This window comes from Loxodonta africana, chromosome 8 (assembly GCF_030014295.1).
Source record: "Loxodonta africana isolate mLoxAfr1 chromosome 8, mLoxAfr1.hap2, whole genome shotgun sequence".
NCBI classification, from domain to species: Eukaryota; Metazoa; Chordata; class Mammalia; order Proboscidea; family Elephantidae; genus Loxodonta; species Loxodonta africana.
The window spans coordinates 28,730,643-28,748,722 of record NC_087349.1 but is presented as its reverse complement, the minus strand read 5'-3'; the positions used below and the strand labels follow the sequence as shown (position 1 = coordinate 28,748,722).

The window sequence follows — 18,080 nt, the reverse complement described above, 5'->3', positions numbered from 1 at the left end:
ACTTTACTTTTACCTCAAAACTTTGCTTTAATATTTAAGATTGCAATTATCTTTACTTACAAAGTAGCCTTGAGGTAGTTGTTTCGAGATTATCTAAGTATTAGGTTAAATTTTGTTATCCAAAAACAATGGCTTCCAGGCTTACAAAGATAGTTGAATGTAAAAACAATTTAAATTTTCAATTCGGGGAGGCGTATCTAAAAGACAAGACTGCTAATTTGACTGAAATGTCAATACCAAGCTTCAAACTTAAAAGCAACTACACATTTGTCTCTTTTGCTTTAGAAAAAAAAAAAAAAAGCTGCCCTTTAATCTAAAAAAAAAAATAGGCCAGATCTCTCCTGTGGAAATGTATCACTGAGGTTCTCATTGTTTGCAAAATAAACCAGGAAGCACCCTTGTCTTCTCTGTGTTAACAGTCCTCAGAGGAAGAGCAAGCCTTTGTGAGCAAATCCGGCTCCAGCTTTGAAACCCAGCACCACCACCTGCTTCACTGCCTGGAAAAAACCACGGTAAGGAGCCGGCCTGCCTGCCTGCCTGCTGCGCATGTCACAGGACAGTAATCCCATTTGGTTTTGTGACTGCTTAATGCTTCCAAGTGTGAGTCCACTGTCTGCATCACTGGAAAACATACTAAAAAGTGAAAAAAAAAAAAACGATATTCGAAATGACTTTGGAAGACCACAGTGCCATTCCAACTTGTTGTTATGTTAGGTGCTGTTGAGTTGGTTCCAACTCACAGCAACTCTATGTACAACAGAATGAAGCACTGCCCTGTCCTGCGCCATCCTCACAATTATGGCTATGTTTGAGCCCATTTCATCTTAGAAGGCATTGTAGATACGTACTTAGGCATTATTATTAGCCTTAGTTGTTTTCTTTAAGACATCAGCTATCAGGCCAGCAAGTCTGGTCTTTCTGAGTTAGAATTTCTGACGGGGACAGAGAAACCCTGAAAGTATGGCCCCCAGACACCCTTTCAGCTCGGTAATGGGGTCACTCCTAAGGTTCACCCTTCAGCCAAAAATTGAACAGGCCCATGGAACAAAACAAGACTAAAGGGTGTACCAGCCCTGGGGCAGGGACTGGAAGGTAGGAGGGAACAGGAAAGCTGGTAATAGGGAACACAGGGTTGGGAAGGGAGAGTGCTGACATGTGTGTACTGTTTGGTGAGAAGAAACTAGCTTGTTCTGTAAACTTTCACCTAAAGTACAATAAAATATATATATATATCAGCTAAATGCTGTTGGAAAGTTGTCTTCTAACAGCTGACTGCAAGTCTTACAAAATATCTTTTTTTCCTGATTCCTAAAATGGTGATTAAAAAACAAGGGCAAAAAAATATAGTTCAAATGTTACTGATTCCTGGATGAAGAAAATACTAATATCAGTAACAAAAAAAAAAAAAAAAAGAAAAGAACTGAATATAAGCATTTCTTTCACAGGCATAATGAATAGAGATAAAAAGATAATAAAAAATGTTCTAATAAGAAAAATGACACATTTAACTGGTGCTATGCCCTTCGGGGTTGAAGACTGAGTTGGCATTTCTGCATTTACCAGGACCTCCTAATTGACAAAGCACCCACCCCTCAGCCAGCTTGTTGGTAGGAATCAGTCTGTGACTACAGAGCAGAAAAGACTTTCACCATATTTAAATCAGGTTGGCTCACTGACTTACCAGAGATGCATATTTCAATTCTGAATTCCAGTATATTGTCCACCCATTTATTCATTTAGTCATCTAGTTATTCAACAAATATGTATTATTTACCTACTGTGTGAAGACAGACAGTGAGCCAGACTCAAGATACACCGTGAAGTCAGGCATGGCCCCTTCCGCCGTGGAGTTTCCATGTATAGGACAAAGCACTGATTTACTGGAGAAGGGCAGTGGGCAACAGAAGCAATGATGGGGTCACAGTGGAATGAGGCAAAGAGAACAGAGTCATGAAGGTACGGGATCAGGCAAGGCTTCCTGGAAGAACTTGAGAACTCTATTAGCTTCCTGGGGCTGCATAACAAAGGATCACAAGCTAGGTGGCTTATTAGAATAGAAATTATATTGTCTCTCAATTCTGGAGGCTGGAAGTCCAAATCAACATGTCCATAGTTCCCAGCTCCCTCCAAGTTTCCAGGGAAAGATTCTTTCTTGCCTTTCCTGGCTTTGGTAACCCTAGACACTCCTTAGCTTGCAGACATGTCTTCACATGGCTGTCCTTCCTCTCTGTGTGTCTGTCTCTTTTCGTCTATTATCAGGACACCACTCAGATAGGATTAGTGCCCACCCTACTCTAGCATGACCTCATCTTAATTTAACTGATAACACAGGCCCTCAATGAGATGGATTGACACAGTGGCTGCAACAGTGGGCTCAAGCATAGCAACAGTTTTGAGGATGGTGTATGACCGGGTAGTGTTTCATTCTATTGTGCATAGCGTCACTGTGAGTCGGCACCTAACAACAACAACAACATCATCAAAGACCCTATTTCCAAACAAGGTCATGTTCACATGTCCCAGGGGTTAGGACTTCAACATGTATTTTTGTTTTCTTGGTGGGGCGAGGTGGGGGACACAATTCAGTCCAAAACAAGAACGAAAGGATGACTGACCAGGAGATAATTAGGCAAAGAAATGGAGGGGCCAAGGTGATAGGCTTACCTAAAGAAAGGCAAGAACTTGGCCTAAGAGGATGTGAAAAAGTTTGTGGTTGGCCAGAAGGAGAGGTTATTAGCATGGGAGAAGAGGAGGCAGAGGTGAAGGCAGGTGTGCCAGATAATCCAGGCCTCCGAGGCAATGTGAAGGATTTTGGACTTTATTTCATTATAAATGAAAAGTTTTTTAAGGGTTTTAACAGGGTTGTTAAATGATTACATTTGCATTTTAAATAAAGTTATGAACATGTCTATCTATAATATTATGTTAAATCTCCAAAGATTAAGTGATATGTTAATAATAGCATATGTTTATGTTTATCCCAGTTTTTCTTTGCTTTTAGCCAATATTTTATCATTTAGGATTTTTTAAGCAAAAAATTACTTAACATAAATTGCTACAGTTTAAATTGAGCTGTATATAAGATATCACGGTAACGAGCAACAGAATGGCTTCTTCACTTCTAATTCCTGGTGAGGACATTAGTATCTCATGCCTTGTAACTTGTGCTATGTGTGTGAAAAGTGCATTACAAGAAAATAAAACAAATTGTGAATCCTTTGTGCATTATATTTCTTCTCTGAAATTTAATATTTAATGTGAAATTCTGTCCTTTCTGATTACATTTTTCTCTGAACTTTAAACAGTAAAATGGTAAATTTCATTTCTTTCAAAATGCTTGTCTCAGCAAAGAAACGACCAAACAAGTAACTAAACAATCTATTTTCTATTAGGCAGTGAATTGCTTCAATTGTTTTACTAGTATTTTAGGATGAAAGATGGCTAAGTGGAATTTGGTATGTGCAAAGCTTTCCATTATAAGACTATTCCCACCCACACGAAAGGAAAATAGTGATTGAAATCATTCTCCAGTAGGTCAGAACAAAAATGTTTTCACTTGTATTTCTGAGGTTAAATTCTTGCTTTGGCATTTTAGAAGGCAATTCTTCATTGAAAATTTTTAAAGCAAAATGTATACCTCATTTCTATAAAACAGTGTATGTGAAATGAGGACCATCACTCTTTGTTTCTGGAATGGAATTCAAGAAGGTCGGGTGGAAGAACTCTGCATGCAGGCATAGATCATGAGTGGAGTTAATGATGGATCCCAAAAATAAGATACCAGACCACAAAAGTTCAGTGCTAACTCTTTCCACGTCAAAGATAAAGTGACACATTTTGCAGATAAATGTATTTTACTTATTTAACTAATGAATCCTATTTTTCTATATGCTTGGGATTTTAGAGGAGAATCTAAGAAAATGAGAAGTGTGTTAAGTATCTCATTTTCTAATAAGAAAATCTTTTCAATTCCATGTGAAAATATTTGCTAATATGTAACAGACAATCTGACTTGGGGCATTCTTTTAAAATGGTCTCTTTTCCATTGCTTCAATCCATTTAAAAATATAAAGTCAGTGTGAATCTGTAAGTTCCCTCGAGGTAATTTCTGTATTTGTTTGTAATAGTTTAAGGGTTTTTAAAGGTATCTTTAGTTTTTTTTGTTTTTAGTTTATAATGATTAGATTTTATGTTGACATTAGCAAATAACATTTCAAGATTAAGTCAGTCAATTAATAGACTAAATCAGCCTGCATGTATCCATCTCAGGGTCAAACTGGATGGGTTTTACATCCACACAAATGGCAAAAAGAAGGGCCTTTGATATCCTAATCTTTATGAAGACAGTGTTAGTTATCTGTTGGATAGAGTCTATGCATGGAGCATAGTTGAGTTCTCAAAGCATTGCCATGCATTTCCTTTTCTGTTAATTAAAAAAATTGTGTTTCTGTGCTTTCTTTACATGCTCTCACAAACGTGGAGCAGAATCACGAGTTCGTGGATGAACAAGTCTTTGAAGAAAGCTGCATGGAAGTTTCAACTGTCAATCGCCCTTCAAGTCACAGTCCCTCTCTCTCGTCACAAGGAGTCACTAGCACTTGCTGTTCACGACGACACAAAAAAACTTTCCGCATCCCAAATGCCAACGTATCAGGGAGCCACCGAGGCAGCGTGCAGGAACTCAGTACGATTCAGATCAGATGTGTGGAGAGAACACCACTATCGAACAGGTACCTGTTGGAATGAACCTGAGTTGTGTATACGCGCCTGTGCTGGCTCACAGGTTATAGCTCCTCCTTCAGTCATGCCCTGGTGGCGGAGTGGATAAGAGCTATGGCGAGCTAAGGCTACTAACCAAAAGGTCGGCAGTTTGAAGCCACCAGCCTCTCCTTGGAAACTATACAGCAGTTGTACTCTGTCCTGTAGGGTCGCTATGAGCCAGAATCAACTCCACAGCTATGCGTTTGTTTGTCAGTCATGCTGCTATCTCTGTAGCACCTAAATTCTAGCTGTCAGGGTTTAGAATGAGACAAAACTGATGCTGTAACAGGTAGGAAAACTGGGGTACTGGCATAGTCATTAAGGGTCAGAAGTACCCGTTGTATCAGCATCAAGAGGGTAGAAAGAAAAAGACGGTCGGACACACACAAATGTGTTTCTGCCTCTTCAACACCACATTCTTTTCTTTTTGAGCCAGGACCTATATACTCAAGGGTCCCTTATGTAAACTCGAGGAGCCTGAAATAATAGTCAACACTACTGAAAAAGACAGACAAAATTGGCATGGATATGATTGAAAATTATCCGGCAGCACGTAAAACTACATCAACACATTCCATGTACCAGTGAAAATCAAAACTATGCCTACACAAAACTCTTGAATCAACAGGCAATTTTGATCATAAAGGTGTTTTTGACCATAGCAAACACAAAATCAATCCAACATGGAAAAAAAAAAAAAGTAGTGAAATGTTAAAACTTTATCTCTGGTTTAGGGACAATGTAAGTGATATTTTGATATTTATATTTTCCCTTTGTTTTTCTTTATTTACTATTTGTATTTACCATAAACATATATGTGTAATAGTAAGTAGTACATTTAAATGGTACAAATTTTTAAAAATAATTTTACTTTTTTCATCACATGAAATAGCTTCTGTTTTTAGAATATCAGTCTATTGATTCAGCCCTACTTCTTTGCCAGCATTCAACAACCTTTGTTGAAAACTTGGATGGGATCCAGAATTCTCTGGGACCAGCACATTCAAATTGGGAGCAATGAAAGATTTCTATCGCTAAGATATTCTGCCCCTGAGTTTACATTATCACAAAGCAAAGTAGAAAGTGGAGAAGTTTGGAAAGAAAATCTTAATATATTAACATTTTAATGGTTTTCTGTGAAAATAAAAATGTTTTTAAGCTTCTGTTTATACCTTTTCGCCCCTTCTCCTTTCTCCCACTTCCCTGCATAGTGTATAAAATTCATGCAAGAATGCCACTTTGGAACACTTTGAAGTATGAGATAGTAATAACTAACTTTTGGGGGTTTTAACATGTGGCCAAGGAGCCCTGGTGGCACAATGGTTAAAGTGGTTGGCTGCTAACCAAAAAGTCTGCTATTAGAACATACCAGCCACTCTGTGGGAGAAAGATGTGGCAGTCTGCTTCCGTAAAGATTGCAGCCTTGGAAACCCTATGGAGCCATTCTATTCTGTTTTATAGGGCCACAATGAGTCGGACTTGACTCAACGGCAGTGGGTTTGTTTGTTTACTTTTTCTAGTTTAGTGTCTTAGCTATCTAGTACTACTGTAACAGAAATACCACAAGTGAGTGATTTTAACAAACGGAAATTTATTTTCTCACAGTTTAGGAGGCTAGAAGTTTGAATTTAGGGTGCCGTCTCTAAGGCAAGGCTCTCTTTGTCCAATCTGAAGGAAGGTCCTTGTCTGTTTTTAGCTTCTGTTCCTTGGCCCCTTGATGATCTTCATGTGGCATGGCATCTATCTTCCCCACCCCTGCTTGCTTCCTTAGTCTGTTCTTCTTTAATCTCAAAAGAGATTGATTTAAAACACTTCCCACACTAATACTGCCTCATTAACATAACAAAGAAAACCCGCCCTCAAATGGGATTATAACCACAGGTACACGGAAAAACCAAAAGCATTTCGTCTCCTAGTGATCCTGTAGGACAGAGTAGAACTGCCTCATAGGATTTCTGAGAAGCAGCTGGTGGATTCAGACCTGCCAACCTTTTTGGTTAGCAGCTACACTCAACAACCATGCCACCAGGGCTCCAACCATAGGTGTAGGGATTAGGATTTACAATACGTATTTTGGGGGAGCACAATTCAATCCATAAGACCTAGATAGTATGTCTCATTTAAAATGGTTTCTCAAACCTCTCAGAGGTCCTGTCTTAAAGAATTATCTATTTTTTGCTCAGCCCAGGCTCCCGAAAACTTACCTGACCCTTTTTCTTGCATTTTTGTGGAATAGGGTTTTTTTTATATACTTTGTTTGAAAAACACTGTTTGAACCAAATTGAGCTGGCTTTTAGGTATCTATTTAATGTTAGTGACCTGATTAATGTTCACCTCACCAAACCAACGAAACCCACTGCTGTCCAGTCAATTCCAACTCATAGCGACCCTGTAGGACAGAACAGAACTGCCCCATAGTGTTTCCAAGGCTGTAAATCTTTACTGAAGCAGACTGCCACATCTTTCTCCCTTGAAACCACTGGTAGGTTCAAACCACTGACCTTTCAGTTAGCAGTCAAGCACTTAACCACTGCACAACTAGGTCTCCTTTACTTATCAACTTTAAAACATATACCTCAGTTGTATGGAAAAAAAAAAATTCAGTGAAACAACTTACTTTCTTAAATCTTTTTTTTTTTTTTTTTCTCATCAGCCGGTCAAGTTTAAATGCCAAAATGGAAGAGTGTGTTAAACTAAACTGTGAACAACCTTATGTGACTACAGCAATAGTAAGCATCCCAACACCTCCAGTAACCACACCAGAAGGAGATGACAGGCCAGAATCTCCTGAATACTCAGGAGGGAATATTGTTCGAGTGTCTGCTTTGTAAAACAAATGGGAATAAAGTCTAAGAGAATGTGAGCCTGGGCTGTGAAAAGAATCCTTAATGCGGAAGAAAGAAGAAACGCTAAACCTTTCTCAGATTAAAACGGTGAAGCAAGGAGGTTGGTAGTGAGACCAAAACATAGCTCCTGAACTTGAGGATGTGAACAAGACCACCAAACGGCATTTCCAGACAGACTTCGACCTGTTAGACAGCAAAATATTCTGTGGCCCTTTGACTTTGTGAATGAGCACAATGAAATGCCACCTATCCATGCTTCTTAGGACCAGAACTCTTTTTTAATAAAATAAATCTTTGAACATAATGTTCCAGTTGAATGCAAAACGACAGCCACCACAAAAAATGGAAACATTTTGATAATTTTTTTTCCTGTTAAAACCATAAGCATTGGCTATGATGAAGATTATTACATATTTAAAAAAAAAGGACTCATGTAATACATTTGTATTGACTGAAGGAAATACCATCATAATGCATGCTAGAATTCTTTGGAGCAGTGATCTCAGTTTCCTTGCGTTGTCTTCAGAATAGGCATGATAAACTATAATTGTAGAAAGGCGGAATTTCTGTGCACTTAAAACAAGCCGATCATTCATGTTCTATGGTGGGCTGTGCAAATAAACTCCTTTTAGAGCTGCAGTATTTCTCACGGGGATGCTCATTAGTAAAGCTAAAGTGTTCAGATAAAAAAAAAAAGTGTTCAGATAGTTAGTATTAATTATCGTTTCACCTTGCACCTAGATACTGTTACAACTGCAATAATTCATTGTATACCTGTTGTATCAGGAATCAGGATTTTTTGTTGTTGTACTTTCCAGGTCTTCATAGATACAGTATGAGTTACATTCATAGAAAAAGTTCTGGTGTGGCCAAGTTTGAGGTAGCTTTTTAAATCCAAAACTATTATGCCATAAACGTTTTTCAATAATATCCTTTGGTCGGCTGTATTCATGTGATAACGTCCATTATCTGTTCCTGTATTTCTGTAGCACCTTTGTATTGGGTGTATCACCATCAACTGGACTAGCTTTTGTAGTTCAAATGACTTTCATACTTTTGCAAGTAATTATCATCAATCCCCTTGTCAAAGCTTTGGGAAAAAAAGGAGTTGACATCTCTGAATTATCTCTAGCCTCTTTGTTGTTATGGAAAAGCCAGATATTGGATATATTACTAGATGTTTCATGAAAACAGTTGGCTGGGACTCATAGAACAGGATCAATGACCCCAGAATTTTACTTGATATATTATTTATTTTGCTTTAGATCTCAAATACATTTTGAGAATAACTGATGTGAATTGAAATGCAGGGATAAACTGGAGTGCTTTATGTAGCAATATTTGATGAAAGAACCATCTCCACACCATTCAGGAGGGCAGCACAAATTAATCTCAGAAGGTTTCCTGCATATTCCAAGGAGCAATTTTCTCCACTGCATCAGGAGGACAAGAGTTTGATGATGCAAAGTTGATCTCTATGTACATTTAAATGAAAACTCTTTCTACCTTTTCATCTCTAAAAATATATCTGCAGATACATCCGCACGTGACAGTGTAAAAAAGTTTTACATCAAATAAAAAGTTTTGTTCACTCCAAACCACCACTGTAAGGAATAAAGTTTAGCTTCCATACGTGGAAAGAGTTAATAATTATCCCTCTATTATAGGGATTTTTAAATGCTTATCATAATTTATCATAAAAGTGAAATTAATTGAACCATTTTAAAGTAAAGCCAGAAATTGACCTTGCTTCCCATTTCTAGAATAGCTTCTAAAACAGTGCTATGCACACAGTAGATGCTCAATAAATATTTGCTGAATGAAAGTAAGATAAACTTTACTATCCCTTGGGAAGATCTGGCTTTATTCCTAGTATGTATTTTAAAAAGTTACTAATCTTCCAACAGCGTGAATATTAACAATTATTAACACTTGCCTCATGTCACTGTACGCTTCTAGAGCAAATGTATAGTGAAACTTCTTTGATGGCATTTATTGAAAAACTTTTTAAAGCTAGACTAAGAAAACCACAATGCAGACCTATTTAGGTGTTTTGCTTCCCAATGTGAAGTTTTCTTTTCATGGTCTTAATATTAAATAAAAGAAATGCAGTTAGATTATTTCAATTAACAATTTTTGCCTCCTCTTTCAACTTATTGTTTATCCAAAACTATTACTTTCTTTAGAATTTTGAAAAAGAAAAAAAAAAAAACGTTTTGCTGTTTTAGGTGATTTTCAAATATACTGTGTTGGTGGTGACTGATTATTGACAACTGTGTTAAGTGCATCTGTGTACTGTAAGTGAAATGTAATTATTTCTGTGTACCATATGGAGTAACCAAGGCCATTGTTTTTGACAATTTTGTTTGAGATTCATATATATTATTTCAAAGGGTAGCATAATATCTGCATTATGCTGGAAAAAATAGACTTTTGGAGAATACTTAAATAAATCATGTGCATGCTTGAACAGGATGACATGGTTGGCTGTATGTTGCCCTTTTTTCTCAGACATCCTGCCTTTCTAAAATCAAGGAGCAAGGAAGCTCCATATGCATAAAACATATTTTGAGGAAGCCTGTGTCTTAGTAAGGTTTGTCTAGAGAAACAGAACAAGTGACTTTATGTATATATGATAACATGGGAACCATAGCCTAGATAAGTTGACACATAAAATTAACCATCACACCCTATAACACAATCTCAAAGAACTTGATGAGTCTCCATGTTACACTTAAATCTAGTCTAAACTGGTCAGACAGCAGCTTCCTGCTAACAACTGGAAATTTAGCCAGAGACTTTAATAGAAGTGTTTGTGTCATTTAAAGAAAGAAAAGTGCCACTCCTTTAAATGGTCATTTTTGCAAACAACGATGACAACTCCGTAGCTACCAACTGAAAATTTAAATATATTGCAAGATTTTATTTGTCATAAAAAAAAAAATCTGCTAAAATCAGTTGATTTTTGTAATCGTTGCAAATAGAGTGCTCCCAGCAGCATGTGGCCCACAGTGTATTAGCTTGTACACTGCATGCCACTTGCCCCACGCACAGTGTTGCTCACAAGGAGAAAGAAGTAAGAGCTGGTCCTGAGCCGTACACTTCTTTATTATTATTTTCTTTAATATTTTATTGTGGTTTAGGTGAAAGTTTACACAGCAAACTGAATTTCTGTTCAACAATTCATACACAAATTGCTCCTTGACATTGGTTAGCACTCTCATTGTTTCCACCCTGCCTTCCGCATTTCCATCTATCCAGTTTCCCTGTTCCTCCTTGCCTTTTCATCTTTGCTTCTGGATACATATTGGCTGTTTGTTCTCATATAGTTGTTTAAAGGAGCACATTCCTCACAGGTGGTATTATTTATTTTATAGGCCAATCTATTGCTTGGCTGAAAGATGACCTCTGGAAGTAGTCTCAATTCCAAGTTAAAAGGGTATATTAGGGCAATAGTCTCAGGGTTCCTCTAGTCTCTATCAGACCAGGAAGTCTGGTCTTTTTTGTGAATTTGAGTTTTGTTCTACATTTTTCACCCATTATAACCATGACATTCTATTGTGTCTCTGGTCAGAAGAGTCAGTGGTGGTAGCCTGGCACTACGTAGTTCTTCTGTTCTCAAACTAGTAGAGGCTATGGTTCATGTGGGCCATTAATCCTGTGTCCTAATTTCTTTCTTGAGTCTTTGGTTTCTGTCACTCTCCTTTGCTCCAGACAGAAAGAGGCCGATAATTCTATCTCAGATGGTCGCTCACAAACTTTTAATACTGCAGATGCTACTCACCAAAGTAGGACGTAAAACATTATTGTCTTAGTTATTTACTGCTGCCATAACAGAAATACCACAAGCAGATGGCTTTAAAAAAGAGAAATTTATTTTCTCACAGTCTAGTAGGTTACAAGTCCAAATTCAGAATGTTGGCTTCTAGGGAAGGCCTTCTTTCTCTGTCGGCTCTGGAGGAAGGTCTTTGTTCTCAATCTTCCCCTGGTTGAGAAGCTTCTCAGGTGCAGAGACCCCGTGTCCAGAGGATGCGTTCTGCTTCTGGTGCTGCTTTCTTGGTGGTATGAGGTCCCCAACTCTCTGCTTGCTTCCCTTCCCTTTTATATCTTGAGAGATAAAGGGTGGTACAGACCACGCTCCAGGGAAACTCCCTTTACCTTGGATCAGGGGCGTAACCTGAGTAAAGGTGGTGTTACAATCCCACCCTAATCCTCTCAATATAAAATTACAATCACAAAATGGAGGACAACCACATATGGCCTAACCAAGTTGATACACACATTTTGGGGGGACGTAGTTCAAACCATGACAATTATCTTTGTGAATTAAGTTACGCCAATTGACCTAGTTGTCCTGTGAGAGTGTGGTCCTGAGCCTTCAAGCCCAATAAATCAGTCCCATAAGGTGTTTAGATAGGTTTAGGAAGTATTCCTAACTGATCCTATGTGCTTTACTGTATATGTGAGTATACATGCAGCACATACAAACATGTATACACATATGCCCACAAATATACGTATATGTGCACATGCACGTACAACCATACACGTTCCCACACTCATATAGCATACATATCTACCTATGTAACCACTTATAGGTTTTTTGCTTGTTATTACTGTTGTTGCAAGATAGTATATGTTATACCATTTACCATACCAAAACCAAACCTAATGCCGTCAAGTCAATTCTGACTCATAGAGACCGTATAGGAAACAGTAGAACTGCCCCATAGAGTTTCCAAGGAGCGCCTGGCGGATTTGAACTGCCGACCCTTTGGTTAGCAGCCATAGCACAAAACCACTACGCCACCAGGGTTTCCCCATTTACCATACTTGTCCTTTATTCTTGCATACTTTTCAGTGTCTTCATTTATCTTGGTCAAGTTGTGCTGACTTCCTACACGGGGTATTGCCTTTCCCATCAGCAGAATTATCATACGCCTACTATCTTTTTTTTTTTCCCCCTCCTTCCCCCTCCCATCTTTGGTAACAATGAAGTACGTCGCTTTCTGCGAGTATACTTATTCTTGACTTTTTATAAAAGTGGTATCATGCAATATTTGTCCTTTTGTGTTTGATTTATTTGACTTAGAATAATGTCCTCCAGATTCATCCATGTTAAAAGATTCTTGCAAACTCATCTTATTCTTTATTGTTGTGTAGTATTTCATTCCATGTATGTACCAAATTTCTTTTCTCCATTAATCCATTGATGGACACTTAGGATGTTTCTATCTTTTTACTATTGTGAATAATGCTGCAATGAGCATGGGTGTAGATATATCTATTCCTGTCACTGCTCTCATATCTCTAGAATAAATACCTAGGAGTGCGATTTCTGAATCACAAGGTATTTCTATGTCAAGCATTTGAGGAAGCACCATGCCATTTTCTGTAGTGTTTGTATGAGCCCTGTAATTCTTAAGGGTCACACCTTGTGTTAAACAAAGAGAAGTTCTGTTGTTGTTATTAGGTACACTCAAGTTGGTTCCAACTCATAATGACCTTTTGTACAACAAAATGAAACACTGTCTGGCTGTACCATCCTCAAAATCATTACTATGTTTGAGCCCATTGTTACAGACACTGTCAATCCATCTAGTTGAGGGTCTTCCTCTTTTTCACTGATCCTATACTTTAACAAGAATGACGTCTTTCTCCAGGAACTGGTCCCTTCTGATAACATGTCCAAAATATTTGAGATAAAGTCTCGCTCTTCTTGCTTCTAAGGAGCATTCTGGCTGTAGTTCTTCCAAGACAAATTTGTTCCTTCTTCTGGCAGTCCTTTGCATATTCAATGTTCTTCCCCAACACCATAATTCAAAGGCATCAATTTTTCTTTGGTCTTCCTCATTCATCGTACAGCTGTCACATGCATATGAGGCATTTGAGTATACTATGCATGGCCTCAAAGTGACGCATTTGTTTTTCAAAACTTGAAAGAGTTTTTTTGCAGCAGATTTGCCAAATGCAATATGTTGTTTGATTTCTTGACTGCTGCTTCCATGGCTGTTGATTGTGGATCAAGGTAAAATGAAATCCTTGACAACTTCAACCTTTTCTCCATTTATCATGATGTTTCTTATTGGTCCAGCTCTGATGATTTTTTTTTCTTTATGTTGAGGCATAATCCATAATGAAGGCAGTAGCCTTTGATCTTCATCAGTAAGTGCTTCAAGTCCTCTTCACTTTCAGCAAGCAAGGTTGTGTCATCTGCATAATGCAAGTTGTTAATGAGTCTTCCTCCAGTCCTGATGGCACATTCTTCTTCATATAGTCTGGCTTCTTGGATTATTTGTTCAGCATACAGATTGAATAGGTATGGTGAAAGGATACAACCCTGACGTACACCTTTCCTGACTTTAAACCATGCAGTATCCCCTTGTTCTGTTTAAATGACTGCCTATTGGCCTATGTACATAATTCTCATGAGCATAATTAAGTGTTCTGAAATTCCCATTCTTCAAAATGTTATCCATAATTTGTTATGATCCACACAGCCAAATGCCTTTGCATAGTCAATAAAACACAGGTAAACATCTTTGTGGTGTTGTCTGCTTTCAGTCAGGGTCCATCTGACATCAGCAATGATGTCCTTGTTCCATATCCTCTTCTGAATCTGGCTGGAATTTCTGGCAGTTTCCTGTTGATGTAATGTTTTAAATGTTTTTTAATTATATTCAGCAACAATTTACACTATTAATGATAGTGTTTGAAATTTCCACATTCTGTTGCATGACCTTTCTTTAGAATGGGCACAAATATAGACCTCTTTCAGCCAGTTGGTCAGGAAGCTGTCTTCCAAATTTCTTGACATAGAAGAGTGGGCACTTCCAGAATTGCATCCATTTGTTGAAATACCTCAATTGGTTTTTCACCAGTTCCTGGAGACTTGTTTTTTGCCAATGCCTTCAGTACAACTTGCATTTCTTCCTCATTACCATTGGTCCTAGATCATATGCTACCTCCTGAAATTGACTACTTCTTTTTGGTACAGTGTGTTGTATCCCTTCCATCTTCTTTTGATGCTTCCTGTGTCATTTAATATTTTCCCCGTAGGTTCCTTCAAAATTGCAACTCAAGGCTTGAATTTTTTTTCAGTTCTTTCAGCTTGAGAAATGGCGAACATGTAATTCCCTTTTTGTTTTCTAACTCCAAGTCTTTGCACATTTTATTGTAATAATTTAGTTTGTCTTCTTAAGCCACCCTTTGAAATCTTCCATTCAGCTCTTTTACTTGAACATTCTTCCATTTGCTTTATCTACTTGATGTTCAAAAGCAAGTTGCAGAATCTCTTCTGACATCCTTTTTTGTCTTTTCTTTCTTTCATGTCTTTTTAATCATCTTTTTTTCTTCATATATGATATTCTTGACATCATTCCACAACTCCTCTGGTCTTCCATCATTAGTGTTCAATGCGACAAATCTATTCTTGCAACAGTCTCTAATTTCAGCTGGGATATGCTGTAGTGGTACTTTGGCTCTCATGGACTTGTAATTTTCTTCAGCTTCAACTTGAACTTGAATATGATGGACTCTTCTGCAGTTGGCCTCTGGCTGTCTTCTGATTGATGATACTGAGCTTCTCCATTCTCTTTCCACAGATGCGTTCAATTTGTGCCCATGTATTCCATTTAGCTGTTTATATTGTAGAAAAAAGATATTTGCAAAGAATAAGTCGTTGGTCCTGCAAAATTCTATCATTAGACCTGCAGAGTCATTTCTATCACCAAGGCCAAAGTTTCCAACTACCGATCCTTCTTCTTTGTTTCAAACTTTCACATTCCAATCACCAGTAGTTATCAACACATCTTGATTGCAGGTTTGGTCAATTTCAGACTGCAGAAGTTGGTAAAAATCTTCAGTTTCTTCATCTTTGGCATTAGTGGTTGGTGCGTAATTTTGAATAATAGTCATATTAACTTGTCTTCCTTGTAGGTGTTTGGATGTTATCCTATCACTGACGGCATCGTACTTCAGCATAGATCTTGAAATGTTCTTTTTGAGGATGAAGGCAACACTCTTCCTCTTCAATTTGTCATTCCAGGCATAGCAAACATATAATTGTCTGATTCAAAATGGTCAAAACCAATCCATTTCAGCTCACTTATGCTTGTGATATCAATCTTTATGCATTTCATTTCATTTTTGATTACTTCCAGTTTTTCTAGATTCATACTTCGTATCTTCCACATTCTGATTATTAGTGGATGTTTTCAGCTGTTCCTTCTCATTTTGAGTTGTGCCACATCAGCACATGAAAGCCCCAAAGGCTTGACTCCATCCACGTCATTAAGGTGGACTTTACTTTGAGGAGGTAGCTCTTCCCCCATCTTCTTTTGAGTGGTTCATCTTCCGGTACTGCATCAGTGTTCCACTGCTATCCATAAGGTTTTCTTTCACTGGTCAGTTTTTTTAGAAGTAGATAGCCAGGTCCTTCTTCCTAGTCTCTCTTAGCCTGAAAGCTCCACTGAAACCTGTCCACCATGGGTGACCCTGCTGGTATTTGAAATACTGGTGGCATAGCTTCCAGTGTCACAGCAACACACAAGCCACCACAGTACGACACACTGACAGAGGAGTAGCCAGAATTCAATTAAGTCTTTAGCCAAGGACTCTTTTCTCTCTAGGAAAACAGAGTAGTTTATTTGTCTGACTACGTGTGTGTGTGTGTTCGTGTGTGTGTGTGTGTATACATATATATGTGCTGCTTTATGTATTTTATACATACACATTGTACCTGGGTTGTATCGGCAGTTGATGTGCTTGGCTGCTAACCAAAAGTCTGGCAGTTTGAGTCCACCCAGAGGTGCCTAAGAAGAAAGATCTGTCAATCTACTTCTGAAAAATCAGCCACCGAAAACTCTACGGAGCATGGTTCTACTCTGACATGCATGGGATCACCATCAATCACAGCCGACTGGACAGCCACGTAAACATACATATATATTTTTTATTCATTTTTTTAAATTTGCACACACTGATGGCTTTTCCTTAATATCTTGAAGGGCAGCAAAAGCAAGGAAATGTTACGATATTACTAAAAAAAGGAAGAAAAAGACAGAGTAAATCATTTAGTAAAGAACGTGACTTTAACTAGTGATAGACATAATTCCTCTGGTGCATAATCACTTCTTTTTTTCCTTGTTTCTTTCCCTTCATAGCCCTTGATTCACTGAGGTGCCAACTCTGCTTTAAAAAGGTTCAACACACTTCCTTATTCCTATACCCTATTCCTTCTAGTCACAATGTTGGCTTGAAAATAGCCCCCAGGGAGTTATATCAACGTCTGCCAGCAACACTGATCAAAAAAAAAAGAAAAAGAGTCTTGATATCGGATAGATGAGCCCTCAGAGTTTCATAAAAAAAATATATCTCCCCTTCCCTAGAGTGTCATTAAGGTGTTTGTTTTAACTCACAGGTACAAGAACGGTTATTGCTTTGTACTACATAAACATCATTAGAATTTTCAACACAAGTGTAGTATAGCACACTATAATAATATTAAAAAATGGAAGTTTAAATTCTATCCACCTCAGCTGGTGGCTTACAAGATAGTAAAACACTTCGAAAGAGGTTTTTTGTTTGTTTGTTTGTTTGTTTTTTAACTTGTAAGGAATTATTGTTTTCAAAGAGAAATTTTGCTTAAGACAATCATAAAATATATTTACTGCAAAAGGATTTTAGTTGAAAATAATATCAAGTACATACTATACCTCTGAGTCTTCGCTCTTTACTGCCCCTTGCTTTTCCTCTCCTTTCTCTTCAAGCTGTAAACATTATTTAGTAGATTATTCTCCACCTTTCTCTATTTTTTTTCTCTGGTTTTCTATGGAAATGCATTAGGCAACTATCATTCCTTCTTCATATAACTCTAGTGCATACTATGGACCGGACACTGTAATGGATGCTGGAGAAATATAGATTAAAATCCAGACCAAGTTCTCCTCAAGGAGTTGTATATACCAGATAACAACTCCAAGTCCTTTCTGCCTCACACTGCTCTTCATACTCTTATACTACAAGAATTCTCCTGCCATACTGGTAGTCATTTTTCTGCTTTAATCTCCTGAAGAAGTCTCTTCAGAAGAGGTTACATCAACTGATTGTTCTTCAAGGTACTTTCTAAACTCTGTCCATCACATATTTAAATCCATCTTTAAAGCCCTTAAATAATGGTCCTTTTTCTATGCCACTCCCCAGCCCTCCACCCAGACACAGGGCACATAAACCCTTTCCTTCATGGAGAAAGAATAGAAAATAAAACAAAACAAAAAGGGAGGGAGAGCTTCTGGTTTATGATCTGAACATGGAAGAAAGCCTTTCCTCAAGTATCTACTCTACTTTGCCTACCATAGATTCAGAGAACACGAAGAAAGCTATTAAAATAATTTTTCAAGAGTGGTAACACACAGCTGCCATGAATCTTTATACCCAGCTCAAATTAGTTCATCTGATAAAGCCATTTGCTAT

At 37.8% G+C, this 18,080-nt stretch overlaps 1 protein-coding gene across 1 annotated transcript in view; it reads left to right on the top strand.

Moving 5' to 3' along the window:
- Positions 1–7,841, top strand: part of KCND2 (potassium voltage-gated channel subfamily D member 2) — a 556,110-nt gene extending 548,269 nt beyond the window's left edge. The window contains exons 4-6 of the mRNA XM_003407235.3: positions 420–512; positions 4,486–4,730; positions 7,415–7,841. Of these exons, the coding sequence (XP_003407283.1) occupies positions 420–512; positions 4,486–4,730; positions 7,415–7,592 (516 nt within the window). The 3' untranslated portion in view covers positions 7,593–7,841. The remainder of the gene's footprint in view (positions 1–419; positions 513–4,485; positions 4,731–7,414) is intronic.
- Positions 7,842–18,080: the final 10,239 nt, after the last annotated feature.